This window comes from Pygocentrus nattereri, chromosome 1, assembly GCF_015220715.1.
Source record: "Pygocentrus nattereri isolate fPygNat1 chromosome 1, fPygNat1.pri, whole genome shotgun sequence".
NCBI lineage: Eukaryota > Metazoa > Chordata > Actinopteri > Characiformes > Serrasalmidae > Pygocentrus > Pygocentrus nattereri.
The window spans coordinates 51,032,156-51,054,314 of record NC_051211.1 but is presented as its reverse complement, the minus strand read 5'-3'; the positions used below and the strand labels follow the sequence as shown (position 1 = coordinate 51,054,314).

At 42.2% G+C, this 22,159-nt stretch overlaps 2 protein-coding genes across 19 annotated transcripts in view; both read right to left on the bottom strand.

Annotated features, from left to right (window-relative positions):
- The window catches only part of cax1 (cation/H+ exchanger protein 1), a 1,125,587-nt gene that overhangs the window by 352,341 nt on the left and 751,087 nt on the right, over positions 1-22,159 (bottom strand). The window lies entirely within an intron of this gene.
- The window catches only part of erc1b (ELKS/RAB6-interacting/CAST family member 1b), a 340,281-nt gene that overhangs the window by 33,870 nt on the left and 284,252 nt on the right, over positions 1-22,159 (bottom strand). For 15 of the 18 annotated variants that reach the window (XM_037539543.1, XM_017723129.2, XM_017723132.2 and 12 more), the window contains one exon: positions 19,396-19,497. In XM_037539543.1, coding sequence (XP_037395440.1) covers positions 19,396-19,497 — 102 coding nt within the window. Of the gene's footprint in view, positions 1-16,544; positions 16,611-19,395; positions 19,498-22,159 lie in introns of all 18 variants that reach the window. The other 3 variants (XM_037539606.1, XM_017723140.2, XM_017723141.2) reach the window with 1 other exon arrangement.

The following is a 22,159-nucleotide window of genomic DNA, read 5'->3' as shown; positions in this document are numbered from 1 at the left end:
TTACCCTATGTGTCTTTTCCAGGGCAGAATGTTATTCTGTTTTAGTTGGCTCAGCGTGGGCTGTGCAGCTCCGCTGGGTGGATCCTGGCTACAGCGAGCAGCGTGACAGAGAAACATCACCGCAGAGAGGGGAGAGAGTTAACAGTGAGAGATAGAAAGATTAATGGAAAGAATGAGAGGCAAGATGCCCTCAGTAATTGTGCTCTCTTTGAAGTGCCATTACTATATATTTATATGACCATATGAGGGGGTGAGTATCAGCCTCTTCTATTAATAGCAGGAACTACACGCGACTAATACTGTACATGTGCTGACAGAAGAAAAGAAAAATATTTGGCTTGCACTTCTCCATCTGCTCAGCCACCCCCAAATGATATCATACGTCATTTAAGATTAAAGAAATGGTCGAAATGGCAGTAAAGGGTATCACCATCTTTAGCATCTCCACCAGATTCCCCAGGTGCACTCAGGGTGGGTATCTGAAACTGCTGAGGAGATGAGGTTTTAAAGAGGCAGGCTGATAGAAGACTTCTAAACCACTGTGACCCAACAGCCTTCTTCCACAGGCTAGGCGGTCACACTCGGAAAACAGCTGGAGTCAAATGTCTTTGCCTTAGTGATGACACGCTACTGCTATCTGTCATTTCTTTCTGTCTTTCCTTCCTTCCTTTCTTTCTCTGTCTTTCACATTTACACACATTACGGTTCCAAGCTTGGACATACAGTTTCAGGAAAAACCTTCTGCTATAGAACAGGGTGGTCGACTGGGAGACCACAGTCTGGATTCAGACTAAGCAAAGACTCTCAGTGGACTGAACTGAACACTAGCAAATTTACAAAGACAATTAACATCTGTAAAATATAGCCCTATTTCAGTGATATACATGAACACAAATCACTGTGGCTTCTGCAGCAGTCCTGTGCTGCAGTTTATCCAATCACAGGCATTTATATAAACTACTTTAGCTGTGGGGAGCTCATCAGAACAGAGACTACAGGGCTAGATAACAAGTCAGAAAGCAAATTACTTCATTAAGTAGTTAAGCATGGCTTGCTGGAAAAAAAGACAGTCTGAGATAAAAACAAAGATTAAGAACAAATGAACAGAGCTTTTCTTTCCGTTTCATATTTAAAAGCGATGCATCTCATGTGTTCTGAGTACATGTCACTGGTCTGAAGTAGCAATTTTAAGCATTGCTGTGAAACAATCACTTTAAATTAAACTACCCACAAAATTCAGTTCTGAGGACCAATAAAATAAACGCTTAACATGAAAAATCCACCTGAGCGCTCGTCTATTCCCTGACAGCGCAAGAGCGTGAAATGCTCATTAAGAACAGCCTTTCTTCATTTTTATTTTAATGTAATGTCATTTTTTGCCAATTGCCACACAATTTACAGTACTCATTATATCACAAAACTACATCCAAAACCGTTTATCTAAATATACTGGATTAGTCTTAATAATATTTATTAATATTTTATTACATTTACAGCATTTAGCAGATGCTCTTATCCAGAGCGACTTACAAGAAGTGCTTTGTCTATCTAGAGAAAGTATCTTTACTAGTTACCAATAAGTTAGAGAAAGACAGTCCTGAGCTCAGATACTGCTAGAAACAAATGTTTGTCTGGACTAATCATTAATGATTAAGCAATTAAAGGAAGCTGTTGTCACCATTTACCTTCTCAAGTTTTATTACCCTTGTTATAGAACTTTTACATTATGTGAAGGATCTTCCAATCTGGGGTTTCTGCATGACTTTTACCCCTATACTAGTCTTGTTGAAGCTGGTCTGGTTGGCTCTAATCTAGGAGTTAATATAGTTGATATATAGAGATAATCAAGAAATAAGTGAGGGTCATAGACTCAGCCTTCGCCTTCTGATAGAGTTTCAGGCCAGTCAGAGGATATCTGAGCGTAATCTCGTGTCGTGTACTGGTCACCAACTCTGGCTGCAAGGACTGCCAGAACAGAAAGTGCAAAAGAAGTAAATACAGTAAATAAATACAGAAAAATGCCAGGCAGACACTACACCTGTGCAGCACAGCTTTTTAAACAGCAGAGGTTAAGACACAATCACAACTCTAACCTCTACCACACTGATCACATCTTTACATCTAGAACCCACATTTCTTCCAACGGGTGAACATGTGTGTTCCTATGAGTTCGGTGAGCTCTGTTCAGTTTGCAGCAACTTGAAAGTTGTGGCATGTGTGATCCCACGTGGTTTACTGCGTGATCCCTATTATTTCAGTCACACACACAAAAAAAACTGCAGAAAATAGCCAGACAATGTGGGGCATCTAGTCTTTTTATGATCTGTTAGGACTTTAAAAGCTACATAGCGCACCAAAGGCTTAAACCTTAAAAGGGTTCCCATTTACAAAAGTGACTCTAAAGAACTATTCACTGAAATGATCTTTAGAGACCCAAAGTTTCTACTGCCCCCTTCAAAAAAAGGTCCAGCTTAAGGCCCAGTTGGTTCTGATTCTGCCAGTTGCCTCCAACTCCACCAGCAAGGTAAGTAAGTACAACTGGGCTGCATTGTTGCTGTTGAAGACAAATGTTCCACAGAGTGCTACACCATCCATCTAGCGCCACACTCAACGGCCAAGTTAACACGCTTTTACTGACCTCCTCCTTCTGTTCAGTGATAAACAGCCCCACAGCGCAGTAGCCTAGCATGCTAGAATGTACAGTACTTAGTGTGGACTGTTCCAGAAATGGGCTGCCACAGTGGGTGATTACTACGCCTGAGGACGATGGCAGTTAGTTTAGTGGTTGGCATCAATCTCCGCAGCGAGTAGGATTTTCTGTAGACGGTGCTCTGTCATCAGTGTTTTGCTAAGGTCATGTTATTTTGTCGCTTTCAAATGTTTCTGTGTCAGAGTGAGGTGTCCGAGGCCATAAATAATACAACAATAACAACAAACATCACAGCCAGGTGACAGATTTATGATGAGGGGATTTTTCTCCTCAAAGCTCTGTTTGTCTTTGAGTCTGTGAGTGCTAAGGACAGTAGAGGCTTGTGTGTATTTGTCTATTTAGGTTGTGGACAGCGTCGTGGAAAGACGATGATGTAACAGGTCTTCCGTCTCGTCCAAACTGCATCTATTTTTATGTCCATTCACTAAAAGAGCTCTGTGTGTAGTGTCCATTAGGCATTGGGGAAAAGATGGCCAGGAGGAAGCATCTTGAGTGGCCACAGTGTTTGGCATGCGTGCCTGCACTGTATCCTGTAGATAGTGGAGGAAAAGAGGCAGGGTAGAGTGGAGAAGTGGAAAGATAAAATTCTCCACATTTATTTCCATTTCCTGTCACTTCTTTGAAGAAAGGAAAACATAAAAAATAGTACAGAGGAACCGGAACCACTTCTGGTTCCCTAAAGAACATCTGAATGGACACTTGTCTCCCTGTCTCAGAAACCAGGCCTATAAATGAAATGTGCTGGTATGAAGAACCTCTACTTGAGGAAAAGATTCTATATCAATTAAAGATTTCTCCTAAAAAACATAACCAAGAACCATTTATGTTTAAGAGTGTAGACATGGCCAGCAGTTTAGTAAATAAGCATGGTGGATGATTGGAATGGAGGAAGTGTACCAATAATCATTTGCTGATCCAGTTCTAGATCCAGCTTGATGAGAACTGGACACAAACTCTCACTCTCAGCAGGGTTAAACTCCACAGCTGCCCCCAAGGCTTCTCAAATCTCACGGTTTGGCCTTCATCTATAGCCAATACACTGGAAGAGCTCCTCATAGGAATCCACTTCATTATGACCTCTCTAAAAGAAGCTGTCTTCACTGGATGCTGGATTGAAGTGCATGCCTATGCATACCTGGCACTGTTATACCTCAAGCTTCCCTCCTTCCTCCTTCAATGCCCATGAGAGAAAAGCGTGGGCCCCTCAACAACAGCTTGGCCTCCCCATTCTCTTTCCCGCTCATCAATCACCCATCAGTTCATCGAGCGCCATTCGATACCCACGCTGAGAAGCGGGCGTCTGGATCAATGCTGTCAGTCAGACGGCCCATCAGAGAGAAGACACTGGCTTCCTCCACGTGGCCCCCAACGGCCCAGAGCAAAGGGGGTCCCAGCACCGCAGCAAGTGATTCAGACTGTGTGGGGGAGGATCGGTGGATCATAGGCCATCAAGCTTCTTTTTCAAGTAGATTCCAGGCCTCAGTGCACTTCGCTTCCCTATGGCTGTGAGTTTTATTGGGCTATCCACTTACAGCCACACAGTGCTACTTGGCTAAGGGGGGGTTGAAGAAAAAAGCTAAACTGAGGGGGCTGCAAAGCCTCAAACCTGCAGGCCCCTGACATGGCCGGTGGGACCACCATCATAAAATGCTTTTCAAGAAAGACACTACTCACAAAGAAAAAAGTTGACAAGAGAGAAGAATGGCTGCCAAATAAATGGGAAAAGGTATGTGCGTGCACACACTTGTGGTCTCTCCACATACACCCCCCCCCCTTCAAACCAATACTCAGCAATCTGAGCACAGAACACAGATGCAAAATGGAGATTAAGAGCAGGTGAGTTTGCCTGTCTTCCGACGCTGTCATATCACATGTGACTGCCTCTACCTTTCTGCAGTGCCTCTCTCCACAGCTCTCAATATCCCTCTGTAACCCCCCTACACCATTCCACAGAGCAGCCGTACACCACTCCCTCACTCGCATGCTTTCTACGCTAAAAAAACAGCAGCGCTCGTTTAAGAGATGCAAGATTTATGTGCATTATGGCTCCACGGCTGTAGCTTTTTATGAACTTAGAGCCTCGTCACCTATTTATGCAGGCATTTTATACGAATGCCATTAGATTTATACACTGGGGGGAGTTTATGGCCATTGACGTGCACAGGCTGGAGTTCTCCGTCAGTGATTGGCTAAGAAAGAGCAGGTCTTTAATAGCTCGGTGAGAGTGAAGAGAAAGCCAGGGCAGGTCTGTGTTGACTCTGGAGAAGCGAGGGGGGAAATTTTACACTAACTAACTCCCAATGTCACCTCCATAGCGCCATTTAAACAGACCATGAAGTCTGCAGTCTGGGACTTCCATTCACTGTGCAAGCCTGTGTGCTTCGGTGGGGGACATAACAATTAGTAAAAGGAGAGCGAGTCTGCCAAAAGAAAATTAGGCCCATGGCAAGGGGAAGGAAGTCTGTTTGGGGTTGGGTTCAGACCCCAGGAGGAGGTTAAGTGGCAATGAGGGTTATGACCCATAAGATGTTCTGGGTTAGGGGTGAAAAGGTCTGAAAGTGCTCAAACTGAGAGCTTATATTCATTGTACATGAGGTACAGAGAGGAGCGTTCTGCTAATAGCTTGTAACAGTGAGCAAGCTGTGAGGGTGCTAGTTTAGATACACCTTCCTTGCACCTACGCTCAAGATTAATAGATATGCAAATGCTGTCTGTAGCTCATCTATTGCTGCACAAGTTGTCAGTTGCCTTCTACCAAGCCATGACCAGGTAAATTTAGACTAACAATTATAATCTACAGAACCACAGCAATAAGCAACACCACCATAATCTAGATACAGTTATGAAGTACCATATGTGAGCATTACAGAGCCCCTATGGTAGTATAATTACCATAAAGTTACCAACTATTGGTAATTATTCTCCTAGTGTAACATAAGCTCCTTTATTCTGTACAAGCCTGTCTATTTTAATCTGTAATTTTAGACTGTAATTAAGTGCAATCTCTTCTATTGCATACACTTCTGAATTAAACTTAGAAGGAATGCAGAAAAGGAATGGTTTAATAAAGGCAATCCATAAAAACAATGACAAAAGATATAATTGAAAAATATAAACACTTAATTTAAGTTACTGAAATATTCGGTAATATCAGTCTTTCCCTCATGTAGGCTATACTTGGGCAGCCCACTCAAGTATACTGATGGCCACCCAAGTATATTGTGGCCAATTTTAACAACATCCAAATTATAGTTTGTCTCATTTGAACAAAGTCTAACATGAAGAATCACTCTCTTTCCCTGTGGTCATCTCCACAATATCCATATATTCAAATAACGTACCCGATCCCCCACCCACGATGCTCCCCTCAAGGTTTGATTCAGACCTGCGGGAAGCATTAAATATCAATTATCAACCCAAGGCTGCCCTCTACCTCACCCATTAATACCACCCTAAGACCACCAGTAAGCAGATCATTTGGGCGGTGGAAAGATATCAATAGAGCAGAGACACTGGTTGTGGCTGTTGTGTCTGTGAGGCTGGTATGAATGTATCTGGCACAACGGTACAGTTGGGGTTTTGCACGTTAGTGCAACTGCTGGTTTGACAGTGGTCCGCCATGCAAAAATATCTAGCCGTCAGAGACTTTGAGGTCAGTAACTGACCACTGATGAAGGGCTTGAGGATGAATGACACACTACAAATGCCTTAAGTAAAGCTGTACAATAGCAAGGCGTACAGCTGTGTCTAATAAAATAGCCACTGAGAAACTTTAGAATACACCTAAGAGAGAAGTTCATTATTTGTTAATCACTCTCTATTTGTGTAACAGTGTCTGTTCGGTATATTCCACAGTTTTTAACATGAGACCATTCGTTCATTCACTTTCTGTCTATTTCTTTCTGTCTCTAAGGTGCCGTGCATCAGCTCTTGCAGATACTCCCTGACACGCCTTCCCGCGCTGCTGCAGCGGGACCCTAATGACTAATGTCCTCACAAAAATCCCAAAAGCACTTCACATGCAGTGGCTTCAGAAGGGGAAACAGAAAAGGAGGCGGGGAACTCTGTCTTCCTTAGGGTCAGGGGGCTTTCCCCAGTGTAGCACTCATCATCGAAAGACTTCTGCGCATAGGCAGAAGAAAGACAGACAGACAGAACATGAGGACAGAGCTTCTTACTGGAGATGAGTGTAACAGACTTGTAGAGGCTCAGGGGGTATGAAACATGGTCTCCTCTTCACCATGCGCTGTCACAGGAGGCAGGCAGCACTCAGGTCCAGAGGAAGCTCCAGAGAAAAGCTCAGCCGACACACGTATACACATTTCAGCACGGCTTAATACAAACTCCCACACATACATGTATATCCTGTTGAGTGACAATGCCACTGCCAACTGTAAACCACACATAGCAGATTTAACAGAGCCAAGTCAACGAGCTGTTGATTACAGTGATAGACTCTTAGGAGTTCAAGGCAGGAACTGCATGAGCAGAGGCAGAGTGACGACAGAGAAGACGACGTGGGCATGAAAGAGAGAAAAAGAAGGTGATGATGAAAAAAAAAAAAGAGAGCACAACACTTCAGCTCTCCCTCTTCCTCCATTCCTCTTCATCTGTAGAGCTCATTCTGTACATGGATGGTTAAGCGTTAAATGAGCTGCTTATTTTAAATGGCTGTTGGACCGCGAAGGCAGGGTGCTAGGCCTGGGCCAAGTCTTTCCTATCTGTCCTACATTTGGCCAGCTATGTCCACAGGGGGCCAAAGGGACCTCACCTGTTTAAGGCCTCCCATGCTCAGGCCTGGAAGGCATTAGGATGACTAATGTGCCACTGAGAGTTTATTAGCTGAGGATGGGGAGAGAGACTGCGCAGCAAAGCATAAAGGGTTACAGCTTGAGCTGCCGTTTAATTTGATTACTTGATGATAAAAAATGATCAACTAAAATTTTATTTACTTCCTCCATGAAATGGAAATTTAAACAATGATAATGCATAGTTTAAATTCTCTGATATACATAAAATCAACTGTTTTAAAACAGTTCAGCCTATTTTTACTATTCAACTTTTTGAATGAAACTTCATATTTAATAGTTAAAATAATCAGATTAACTGACTAGAAATACAATCAAAAGTGAAAGAGCAGGTTTTATATCCCATGACAGGGCTGTAAATCTTACTTGGCACTATGGTGCTGTGCATCTGACAGATTAAAGAAAGACACAAATAGGTAAAATATCAGACCATATTACTGGCAGCACTCACAAAGCTAACATCAACACTTCTCCAGGAATGGAACACAGACAAATCACATCACCATGCCTGGCTGATTCATCACAACTTCACTGTTTTTCCAGATAAGCACAGTAAAAATAATCTGGACTAGGTTTAAACCACTTAAAACACTGAATAACAGCTGTCTCTAGGTTTACTATTACTCACTGTAATACACTCTCCTGTTGATGTATAACTTGTCAGACACAGTCTACCCCATCCATCAAAGGAAAGGGATCCTTTTTAAAATAGTAGTGACTCTATCCTGGTAGCAGCATGGCACAGGTGTAGTTGGTAGGGTTTATAAACACCTCAACGTCACTTCTGGGTTGAGATTGAGAATAGCCTGCCAATCAAAAATATCTAGCCAAGAGAGGTCCTGTGGTTAGCAACTGATGCCTGATGAAGAGCTAGAGGATGTTTAACTCAAACAGCAAATTTAAAAAAAGACCAGGTACGTCTGTAACTCCACACCAATAAGGTGGTCCAACAAGGTACAGAAGTACTTAATAATGTGCTCAGTAAGTGTACACAATGAGTAAAAAGTCCAGGCACACTGCTCTGCTGGATACACTCCAATCAGCACAACACACACTACCATGTCAGTGTCATTGCTGTGTCAAGAAGGGTTCACCACCCTGGTAATATCTGGTCATCTCGTTCTTTTCCACAGGGGACTGATTAATAGAGCAGCAACAGACCCCTATAAAGTGCACGTATAAGGCAAATATACTGATAATATGGCTAATGAGCACAGGGGCAAGGTAGGTGTACCTAATAAATTTGCATTTACAGTGTTCTAGAATGTAACTGCTTTATCAGAGACCGTGGCCTCCAAGACAGACCTAATTTGTGAGGATTTTCCACTGCTCACTGTTATTATTAGCTATTATTTCATCACATTACGAGCGCTTTCCCTTCCTAACCTGGAGAAAGAAAGTAGGCGGGCGATGCGCCCAAAGAAGGACTCCAACGTCCGCCCTTTAACACGTCCAGCAGCAGTGCCCTGGGCCAGGGGGCCAGAATGTTCCGACCGCATAAACCCCACCACAATGAACCTCGAACTTTACTGGTTAAGCAGCCCAATCCGCTCTACATGCACACGGAAGCGGTCTCTCCGCCAGGCCTGTCGCCCGCCCTCAGTTCACTGGGTTTGAGGGGAGGAGCGGCTAGCATTTGTTTTGATAGGATTGCTTCTAACGTAACATTTCACAATCATTAAGCTCTTTGGAGGCCAAAAAAAATCACCAATCTGCACACGTCTCGGTCAAAAACCACAGTTGGTGCCACCCCCTCCCCTCCCCACCACCCCCCACCCGCTCGTAGTACATTTCTAAAATCGTAGCTGTGTATTTCTGTGCTCTACTGACCAACCATGACTGCATGGATATAGCGGTAGTGCAAAGCTAACAAGGAGGGAAACCAAAAAGTTTTTTTCTCTTTTTTTTTCTCTCATATCGAGCGCATTTAACATACATGTGTGCTTTTTCTACAAAGAACACCAGTACGGCAGTGGCTCTCTGGCATCTTCAGGCTATTTTCTTAGTTTACCCTCCGTCACAGAGCAGGCGAGAGAAACACAGCTGGCAAGCAAGTCCCTGAATCGCTGACGTCCAAGAGGGAAACCAGAAGCATAGATGCGCCATTAAAATGTATTTTTCTTGAGTGATGCATCCTGGGAGAACGATCCAAGTCGTGTGGTTTGCTGAGACCTTAAAAAGCAGGTCACTCAGGCAAACAATTCCACAGAAAGGCATCTTTATGCCAGAGGGTGAGAGAGGACAGTATACATAGAAACAGAAGGAGAGAGAAAGAGGCGGATGGTGGTTGCGATGGAGAGAAGCACGCATGAGGGCACAGGGAGAAGAAGAAGATGCACATCAAAGCTGAACCCTAATATCTGAAGTCGCAGAGCAAAAAAAAGCAAGGAGGGTCTTCAGAAGTGAGCAAAGCAAATCTTGCTCCACTTTGCCATGTGATTAGGGAGATAAAAATCAGCCTGGGAGGTTTCAAATGGATCACTCTGCTATTTATAGATGCAGGAGGAGTCGGGCTGGAAATCCAAACAGCGTGAAAGCAGAATGTTCAGAGAGATAAAAATGAACCCCTAAAATGAAACGACAAGTGTACATGCAGCCACCCACACACAATCTCTAACCGACTTGGCAGAGGACCGTACACTCTCCCCTGGGGAAGACGCATAAGTTGCTGTGGAGGCAGTTTGCTAAAGCTGAAGTGACAGGGCAAGCCATCACAAATGTGTCTGATGTTAAGCAGGGGTCTTTTCCCAGGGTCTTGCAGAGAGCGGTGAGGCTGAGTGCTGACAGACTTTATGCTATTTCACTATACTCTCTGGTCCTCTCAGGTGAGCTCATCATGTGATGTCATTGCTGCAGTCTGGCTGCAAAAAAATGGCAAAATACTAGTGTTGTAATTACATTACTCCACCTGTGACTGCTGCTAGGGATGAACCATTAACTGTTTATTGAAACTGCAATTTGAAAACTTCAATTTTACTTATTTCCTACATTTTTCAACACGGTCTTAATTTTAAAGCAGGGAAATTTAAGCTAACATAGCTTGTAATCTGTCAGTCTGCGACACAACACCCAGCGCTCAGTCCTCAAGTCTGAAAAAAACGGATGTGCAGGCCTGGAGCTTTGGTACAGAATAGCTGCATTTAAATCACAATTGCATTGTTGGCAAAAAAGTTCTCTCTACGTTGTTCACCTCCAATAACAGGAGACCATATAATAATAAAAATGCATGGGTGAATCAATAATGCAACATAGTTAAAATGACTGGCATTATTGTGATCAAAATAATTTTCTTTTTCTACAGCCGCCTGTGTAGAAGACAGCAGAATTGGCCTCGCTCTCTCTGGGTGGGTAGGACGGCCCCAGCTCTGCGCCCATCACTCAGCACAATGCTAGCCAGTGCAGGCGTCTATTAGTTAGCTAGCTGACGTGAACGGACTGGAGGTTGGCGCTTTCCTCTGAGCACGTTCAGCTGTCCAATGACTTTGCCTGAGCGGCAGTTCAAGAAGATGCGGTGACAGGCAACGCAGTTAAATACTAGCATTATTTTAACCAAAATACTTGAGTTTTGTTAGATTACATGAATATATTCAATCAAAACACACACACACATACACTCTGGTCACAAAACATTGTAACTGGTTAGGAGGTTCATTCGCATATTGCATCCTTCTGTGATACCAGTACTGCTAAGGCCAATATCACAATATTCAACAAATCACACACTTAATTACACAAGTCTTCAGAGGGCTCCGCTGCTAAGAAGAGTCTACTGACCACATAGTGGACCAAACATCCCATTCAGTGTGGATCAATCCATCACCACAGTGACTGCTTCGGTTCAGATTACAAGTAAGATAAAGTAACCTGTGTTATGCAACACTTAGGTCAAATTTACTGATGTCTGTCAACCGCCTGATTGTGCTGTTTTGCCCTGCTTGTCTTCCCTGTCTTCCTAAAGACTCATCATTAAATGCACCAATTCATCATTTTGCCACAGAGTTTGCTTACACATTATCATTAATGAGCCTATTCAGCCCAGTAGGAGAAAGAACCCATTCATTCATTCAAGAACAGCCAGTTTCCTCCAGATGAGGCTCATCTCTGCGTCACAGCGGCATAAAGAAGGCAGAACAGATGTCCACCTGGAAAGTCCAGACTCACCAAGGGCCCCACCACTGTCTCCCCTACTGTCTGCACCAGGAAAATGGGACGGTTTTATTTTATATTGAAATCATATGGTTTTAACAATGACCCCCTGCAATCCCCCCCCCCCCCCACCATGTTTCCAATTTTAATCGAATTATACACATTTGAACTGGAATCAGATGGAAATAACAAAGAGGGGAAAAAAGAGAAAGTCAAACTAGAACAAACGATGCGAATAAGAAAGCAAACATGCACTTTCAGTTCACATTAATGACTATAACAGAGCTGTTGAAATGTTCCCCTTTCTAACCACTGGGCCATTTTCTGATTCAAAAAATTGTACACCAACTCGGCAGAGAGGCCTATGTTCTTCCATAGTCGAGCAGGAATTGCTTTAATAATGTGGGCAAGTGGTGGGTGGCTACGCTCGTGGGACGAGTTCAACAGAGGGTAAACGTTGATCAGTCCAGAGGGACGAGTACCCACTGACCCTAGCAATAACAAGCGAAGGCCAAACTCTGTTTCATAGTTTTCCATAGGACGGCACTGTCCAAGCTGTTAGTAATGTCTAGGGCCGCCAGAGAGAGGTGACATGCCGACAGAGTCTTCATTACTTTTCTGTTTTGCGCGGCTGCATGCTATTTGGCACCACCGTGACCGTGAGTCACTTTCGAGCCTGGTGACAAAAGGAACTGCTGACTTCATGTGGAGGTGAAGTGGGACACCAAAATGAAGTCCAGAATGGGACAAGGCCTCTTTGGGGGAGAAACGGAAACCATGACCCATGATCTTCTCACTTCTCTTGCGGTCACTTTTAGGAAGTACCACCCGGTCAATATTTATTAGGGTTCACAAAAATAAAGCTTTGTGGTCCAGCTACTGATTACAGCAAAGAGCCTGAGAATAAATAAATCCATTTTATAGTATAACATTGCAGTAAGGAGAGTTGAATGGGACTCAGTATTCAGAACCACCGGTCGAGGTTTCAAAGACAAAACAAGGACATATAGAAGAATATGAGCTGAGAATGAGGTGATATCCTTTCTACAAAATGACATTAACAAATGAAATTGGGTGAATATGGGATGCCAAAGGGTTGTTGAGTCACTGGCTCTCTACTCCCAGGTCAGAAGTTATATGACTGTCATTGGTAAAACCCACACAGTCACACACCGAGTATTGAGATGAAAGATGACAAGCAACAAAAATGTATGTAGCTCTAAAAACAGATACGTTACCTATACAACAGCTCCAAAAAGACAAAATAGCCCAACATAAAAATACCTTAACACCCAAAAGCACAGGCCACAGTGCCTGATCCGTGAACCTCTGAAGATGACACATTGTACTAGATTGAGATGAATCACAACGCATCATACATCACAGCCAATTCCAGCAACGTTTGGAGGCTTTATGGCTTATTGAGCTGACCGAACAATAATTAAATAGAGCTTGACCACTTGTAATCCAGTATGAAGGAGACATGAGTCATACTGGGATTATTACCCCCTCTCTTCATGCACTGGTGGCTGAAACTATGCTCTCCAAATTGAGTCCATCACTCAAAAATGGTTGCCCTTTTTCCAAGCTTTAATACAAACAGCACAGGGGTTCAGGTTCTCTCGGTCAAACTGTCGTTATAAGTTTTATCTAATCATATGACATACAAGGAGCTAACTTTACTCGACAATGCAGAATAACAGCAAGAAGCCCCAGCAGAGAAAGAAATTCCATCCCGAACGTCATTAGAGCAACAAGCTCAGCAGTTTTCTCTGTGACGCATTAGGGCTGCTGGATTAAGTAAAAACATTAGTAAAAGGGCCCATTCGTTACCTGAAATAGAACACAGCCAACCTGGGCAGTCGCTCTGGTCACATGAAAGAAACAGCATTCCTTTCACACCATGGATGAACTCCATCCAGAGCCCACACAATCCCACTCTGTTCTCCAGCCCTCTGCAATGGCTAATTGCACAGCCCTTGCATGCGCATTACTGCATGCAACTGGTCATGCGAGGGATGATGGCTCAGCTCACTAGCAATCTGGAAGATGCGGCAGGAGGGCAGAGGACTCCTAAATAATTACAGTTTTTGTGGTGTAAGTGAATTTAGCACCAGTCAGTCATACAGTGATGACCGAGTTGGAAGAGAGCAGTGGGCTGCTTGTGTTTCTTCGATGGAACACGTGCTTCTCACATGCACCGTACAGTCAATCTGCTTCCTCAAAACCATCCATCAAAATTGTCAGAGCAAAACGAACATGAGAAGACTGTTGTTTTTTTGGCAGGAGGAGAAAAAGTCCACCATATTCAGAAGGCAGAAGGGTCGATTTGAAAAAAGTGGCGAAAATTATTAGTCAGACTCCAAAAACTACGGAGCAAATGTGTTTTACAGCCACAGGTGCTGATAATATGCCAATATGTGCTACTGTTTTTGGGTCACAGCATCACTGCACTCATATCAACAAACAATTTAGGCTCTAATAGTTATATTCAACAGGACCTTCCGATAGGACAGTCTGAATATAACAAGGCAATTTTTAATTACAGCGCTCCATCTGCATGGAATGATCTGCGAAATCATCTGAAATTGAAATAATTTGTTGATAATTGTTGAAGAAATGTGTCAATCTGCTTGTTCTTGTTTTTAATTTGGTTTGATTTTAACTCTGATTTGATTCTTTCGGTTGTGGTGATTCTTCTTCATTGTTTTGTGGCCAGGGCTCACTGGTAAAGGAGATGTTTAATCTCAGTGTGAATACCTTGGTTAAATAAAGGTAAAATAATAATTAAAAAATAAAACATTATATCTTGCTTGACTATATGACGGCAGTACAGATTGCACATGCAAATTCAATCGAAAACACCATCATGGTAAAAATAACTTGATGAAAAATGAGAAGTATAGCCCACTCAAGTCATGCCGTTATTCCATAGCTAACACCAGGCCCACACTAGTAACTCCAGCTCTAAACTGGATTTCTGTGTGGGATTTTTATGGGATCATTGCTATTGACTCCTGTGGAGAACAAAGCTGTCCTAAATTCAGTATGTTTTGTTCCATGTAAATATGAATTTTGCTACAAGTGAGCTAATACTGGCAGAAGAAGACAGGCAACCTCAACAAAATACTCCAAACAAACCAGCAGGTTTTGTCAAGCATTGTTAAGCTGCTCTGGGCAGCAGTAGAGTAGACTGAACAATGGTTCTTATTATTTAACATTGTTGATAACTGTAGAATTTGATGCAATGTCATTTTAATGTGCAGGAGTGGAAGCTTGCATGTTGCATGGATGTAGCAATGCCTATATTTTGACTCCTTAAAGAGCTTGTAATTTTGAGGATCCAGTGACCTTTAGCAGAAAAACATACGGAGGACAAATCGGATTTGGAACCTCATCATATAGAAATCCAGCTTAGACATGGAGATCCTAATATGGGCATGATGACAACTATGGAATAATGCATGACTTCAGAGGTCTATAAGTGGTAATTCACAATCATTTCTGGGTAGCTCCAACCCAGTGGTATTATATTAGTAGTCAAGAAAAAATGTGTCAGTTTTATAAATCTTTTACATTATACCATATATAAGATTAAAATATAAATATCAAATATCAGCTGGTATTATTGGTAATATAATTATACGTATATATACGTTCAGGCATAACATTATGACCTTGTTTCTATGCTCAGTGTCTGTTTTATCAGCTCCACTTACTGTATAGCTGCACTTTGTAGTTCTACAGTTACAGACTGTAGTCCATCTGCTTCTCTGATACTTTGTTAGACCCCTTTTACCCTGTTCTTCAGTGCTCAGGACCCCCATGGACCCTCACAGTGCAGGTACTATTTGGATCACTCAACACTGCAGTATCACTGATGTGGTGTCCACTCACTGTCCACTCTATTAGACACTCCTACCTTGTCAGTCCAAATTGTAGATGTAAAGTCAGAGACGACAGCTCATCTGCTGCTGCACTGTTTGGGTTCTCTAGTTCTTCATCAGTGGTCACAGGACGCTGCCCACAGGACGCTGTTGGTTGGATATTTTTGGTTGGTGGACTATTCTCAGCCCAGCAGGGACACTGAAGTGTTTAAAAACTTTGGCAGCACTGCTGTGTCTGATCCACTCAGACCAGCACAACACACACTAACACACCACCACCACATCAGTGTTACTGCAGTGCTGAAAATGATCCACCACCCAAATAGTACCTTCTCTGTGAGGGTCCATGGGGGTCCTGACCACTGAAGAACAGGGTAAAAGGGGCTAACAAAGTATCAGAGAAACAGACGGACTACAGTCTGTAACTGTAGAACTACAAAGTGCAGCTATACAGTAAGTGGAGCTGATAAAACAGACACTGAGTGTAGAAACAAATGTTATGCCTGATCAGTGTATTTATAAGATATGCCTGTATTGGACACACTTTTCTTATTGGTTAGGTAGTAACAAAGTAAGGAATGAAGTGAAAAAGAAACTTTCTGAAAGAAAAACGGAATGTAGGATTTTCAGCTTGCTGGTGATACAAAAATGACAGCATGTTTACAAACTCAAATCAGTTAAAGAAAAGTACTGAGAACAATAACATTTACACCAACGTCAGGAACAAACTGAACAAACACAAGAGCGGATGAAAATAAGTACATGTGGTTGCACGGACAGGATGAAAGCAAACAACACAGACTAGCCACAAAAATGATCTGAACGCACAAAACGAAGAAAAAGAATAATGATGGAAGACAAACACGAGCCCATGATTATGCTGAAGAGGAGACCAGAAAGGAAGAAACATGGAAAAATATGATGAATAAAAGAACAAAAAGGACAAGGAGATAAAGTGATGGCATTCCGGTTGCCAATGAAGATGTTTCTCACCCGTCTGAACAAAATGGCTGGAAGAGGGCATCTGATTGGCTATGCCCAAATGCCCTCCTCATCGTCCTATTGGTTGAAAATGAATGCAGAGGTAATCCAAGGCAGCGTGGAATTGGAAGGAAGAGTTAGTTAGTAGGTGAGACAAAGACAGCAGTCAAATTGATTAGTCCAATGTTCATTAGTTTCCTACAATGGGCTGCATCTGGCTGTAACCTACTGTGTGATCTGTAACCACAGAAACAGAATACGCTGCACAGTCATTTTCACACACAAACTGTGGAAAAAGTGTAGCTAAAAAATTCCCCAAACTATGAAATGCAACCATGCTCACTTCTGTCTTTATATATTTTCCCCTATAAAACCATTAAACTGTGTGTGAGAGTGAAGAAAGATGTCACCAACGCTGCACGGAATCCCGCTGGGAAGAAAGTGGGAATGATACAGTAGATGGGGGAAAAGGGTCCAAGCTGTAGAACTATGACAGCATGGTTTTTTCCTTGTTCTTCTGAGGGCAGCTATGGAAATACCTGTAATGAACAGAAGCTAAAGTCTCTTACTCGTCTCCGCTGTGTTGTCTGTGTTTTCTATACTAAAGTGATGGGAGGGGTCAGAGCGGTCTCGACTGCTGATGCTGGTCTTATTTGAGTTGGACATAAGGAGGTGAAAAACGAAGCCTGGCAGGCTGAGCTCACAGGAAGGCCTGCTCTAAGTGTTTTCTTGGCAATCAAAGATGAACAAATGAGAAGGATCTGAGACCAACATGACCCTGGCTGAGATGGGGTGTGTGTGTTCCCAGTGTTCTGACGTTCCAGGGCTCAGCAGTGCTGACACTAAGTGGCCTCAGCTAAGTAGCAGAAGCAGCAGAATGTTATGTCAGCTGAAGAAGCGATTCGGCCGGTATGATCATAAAATCGGTTTTATCGGCATGGACACACAACCTGACAATAAAGCACCAATTATATGAGGTGCTTTTGTAAAGCTGAAGAGTGTGGTCTACTTTGAGAGTTTCACATTGTGAGAGTTTGATATTTAGTTTTAATGTTAAAGGAATGGTGCGGCAAAAAACCTCAATCGATGAGCTGAAACGTGCAGAGAACAAACTTTTCTTCTTTAGTCATAAACTGGATAGGATAACATTGCTAACAACCACCAGACATTTATAGACACCAAAACTTTTCTGTGAATGCATCGGCAAAAACTTGTTGCCCCTGATTAGCACACAATGTGATGTAATACGAACAATAAAAGTGAACATTTCATAAATTAGCTGTAAGCAGCAGATTTAGACAGGCGCTGTGCCGAATTCAGACATTTTGCATAGTCATGTGTAAATTTGCCAGACAGTCATATGGATGCTAGATTACGCTTGGAATTTCTACAGTTCCTTTTAATAAACATACTTCAGTTTGAAAATGTAAGATTAACAGTTATTCATAAATACAACCAGCAGAAATCAGAAATGTAACCAGCAGAAATCAAAGGGGAGTCGGAATTCGACACAAGACCTACTGCCTGATGTAGACGCCCTCAGCGTTAAGCAAATGTTTGTTCATTTTTTTTTCAGTACAAGTAAGTCATACTGTTCTCTGAACTGCATCGACAAGTGTGTGCAACCTTAATGAAGAACCAGGTGCAGTTTGAGTGGGTTGGGAGAGGTTTTGGGCATGATCTGAGTGACTACTGACTTCTTGGGTTTGTTAGCAACATTAACAATGTAGCTCCATTGCTAAATTAGATGCATTTTGGACAGCAAACATCTGGGATACATGGAAAAGTGCACATTTTGCCAAACCATTCCTATACATTACACATGATGAGCTTGTTTAATACTTGTTAATTAGAAATTTAATTCCATTTCTGTTAATTTGACAAAGTTGACAAATGAGAATGAAATTATGGTCTGTATCAGTCTGTAACCACTACATAACTAAAACTACTGAAGCCAGTTGAATATCTGAACATATATAATTACATGAGCTGATAAGGGATTTTTAAACTTTTCATCTCTTTAAAAAAATGGTATCAGTCACAAAATCTTTATATCTTTCAGGCAGTATTTGTAAAGAGTTCTGCATTGTGATCTAGATGTGGATTAGAACCACATAACTAGAGGCTAGAGTGGCTTCAGAAATGAGTCTGTGTTAAAGGAGCAAACTGAAACTGGTGAGAACCAGCGCTCACTAGGGAAGCTGGAAGTTAGAGAGACATGTTTGTGCATACTTTTATCTTCCACCAATTTTTTTTAAATCTCTTACTTTATATCTCTCGACAAATCTTATCTTGTCATACAGCCATGCAATGGAAAGGGCTTAACGCTCGAGCATTTACTGTTTAAAACAACAAAACGCAAAGCAAGGCAAATCCCGGAGATCCATCCAGTGATTATGAAGGAGCTAAAGAGTTTCTGCGTCTGGCTGTGTGTATGTGGTGTAATGTGTGTGCATGGACACACGCGCTCGAATGCTTTTAGGTGCCTTAATATGAAATAATAGGAGAGATTAGAGTTGAGGAGCTGTGTTTTATTGGATGTGAAAGATGTAATTTCCTGTTGCTTATGCTTGGCTGTAATGACTCTCCCTTATAAACCAGGACAGGGCCTTCAGGGATAAATTAAATATTATGGGCAGACGGGGCTAAAGAAAGAGTGTGGGGAGGAAAAAACAATAAGAGAGGAGCGAATGAGTGGGAAAGATGAGGAGGGAGAGTGTGAAAGAGTGAGAGAGAGGGCAGAGAGGAAGTCTAGGCTTAACCACAGAAATATAAAAACAGAGTAGAAAGGCTCTTGTAGAACGTGACGTGGTGGTGTGGTGCACTTGTGTTTTATAATGAAGAGGGCCTGCTCTGCACTCACCTGATCTGGAGAGGGTTTGTGATTAGTCTGGTCCGAGTGCGAGGAAGCCTTCAGATGGTCATCCTCATAATTATCGGCCATTAGCTTCATCCGGTTCTGCGTCTGAAAAATAAGGAACAGAAGTGCAGAATGGAAGTTGTTACAAAAAGCAGACCAGATCCTCTGCTCATACTGAATTTAAACTGAAGCCTTCTAGGCCCTCAAATTCAAAAACACTCTGATTTATGATCAGGATTTGGTAGAAATATCCCTGACGTGGATTTTGACATATATTTACGCTGCACACAGGACGCTCCACGCAGCATCCAAAAATTCAAAAGCATTTATTTATTAACGTGCTAAGCACAACATTCGGCGTTGATGTGCGTCTTCCAGCAGCTTCCAGCAGCTTCCTGCTCAACTTCACGGAGTAGCACAGCATGTAGCTCAGCATTTTCTTTTCACTGCACAAAATTCAACCCAGAACAAGACCAGAGAAATCAACAGCAGGTAAATTAAAGCTTACACTGAGAAAAGCCGTTAACATAAAGTCATTAGTGGACTGAGTGGCTGCGCTCTAAAACATGCATTGCTTGGCAAGGTTTATACAGAATCTTTGAAATTCACTTTATAAGTAGCCTTTCATTGGCCAATTACCTACTAATATGAGCGAATGTGTGAATTTGTAGCGTTGTTAGCACCAAGCTAGCAGTTTTGTATAACCACATCCCATATGCATTTTTACTCTTCTGGAAAGATCTGAATTTGAAGCTCGGTTCTTACCATTGCTGAACTACTCTGTCAGCCTATAAGCTACCTGCTGACCTTATCTACTAAGGGCAGAATATAGCTTAGTTACAGAGAATATGTGCAATCCAGTTAAAGAGAGTCTGGTCTGCAACAGCTACTAATGTTAATTTGATAGTCCCTCATTTGGTTGAATTTTAGAAACAATGATTTTTAGCAATAACAGGCTCTCTCATGTGTCCATTAAAGGAAACTAAAATGTGTAGCGTGACAAACTCAAAACAAAATGCTTTACAGCAAAAACGGTCAAATGCAGACACTGATTAAATTAACTAACATCTGTGTGAATTTTATTATTCAGACCCTTAAGCAGTTTATTAATTCCGTATTTATTTTAACAGAATGTTGTTATGCCTAACAGACCAACACCAACACTGGCACCAATGCTCACCGTCTGTTACCTCAGGTAACATGACTTGCCAATTCTTTTTTTCACCTGGCATCTGGTGGAAAACAATGAGTCTGTGAAGAGTTAGTTAGCTGATACCAAACATGTTAAACTCCATAAATGATAAATTATGTTTTTTCATTAAATATACAGGAGTAGAATGTAAATTGACCTTAAGCGTTTTGTTTCTTTATGCTCTTAGCCTACATTCACGTAGCAGGTAAAAGTGGCCCAAATCAGATTTTTGTTTGGCTGTTCACATTATCTTTTAAATGTGATCTATCTGTGCCACCAGTCTGATCAGCTCAGCTCCTAAAACTGACATGCATGCGCAAAAGAACGACGCGCCACGTTGCTTCACGTGGCTCACCCAGAAGTAAACAATCACATCTGCCATTGAACGCCAGTCGCTCCCGGATGATTTCAGTTTCATCTTTGCTGCCTTTACAGGAGGCATCATGAAGCTTCACTTCCAGCTCGCCATAAAACGGCATGGTTACTTCTGTGATTTGTGTCCTCGGATTCTTTAAATTGTGTCAGACGTTTAACTGTTTTTTGAGTTCGGACATATCATTTGAAATCTCTTCAAACACAAGAGTCACCTGGAAAAGTCTTTTCTACTTTTTCGTACAGAAACATCACCCTGAATGATTATGAGGTCTCAGTAGTGTGAAATTATGACGAATGTCTAGTTGGATTCATGTAAAAGTCGCACAAATTCTGCATTGCTGCAGATCGGATGCATATCAGAATTCAGCACCACATATGAAAATGTCTCAAATTAGAATTGTAAATGTCAGATTCAGTGTGTTTTTTTGCAGTTCACACTGACTCAAATCTGTGTTACATAGGAAGAAAATAGATCTGACTAGGCCCACTTTTACCTGCTGTGTGAACAAAGCCATGGTGTGATCCATTCTATGTGCTACAGCTGTGCTTTGTACTGCCTTCTATGAAGCTATGCAATACACATCTGATGTATGGTGCCCTTAATTCTAATATGAATTTTACTGCAGGACTTCAAAGAAGAGCAATATACAGTAGCAGCATGACTACTACTACTATTCATACCAGCTTTAGCTGGACCGGTTTTCAGCAGAAGGGGCAAGATCCTCACAGAGGTAATTTGAGACGAGTGTTAAAAGCATGAAGAAGAAAGAGAGGTAGAGAGAAAGAGAGCAAGAGAAGGAGAGAGGAAGAGCAAAGGAGTAAACACACATGAATATGCATGACTGCATCTTCAAAAGTCCAGCCACTCTTGAACTGAGCAAAGGAAGACGAATGAGCAGCAGATGGGTTTGTGTTTGACCCCCTCTAAGAACTTTTAGATGCACCAGAGCCTATTATTTACACTAGAGTGACAGTGACGCAGGATTTGTATACATTTCGGGCATCATCCAACTTTTCCCTCTAGATGAAGTTCATGTGAGTCAAGTCTGCAGCAATGTCATGGAGAGGCATGCACAAACACGCCAATAACAGACTGTGATTTATATTGGCAAGCCAACCATCACTCCTGCCTCTCCACCACATAGACATGATCAAGAAAAGAAATGAATCAATTAGACATTAAAGTCAAATGAAAGCCAG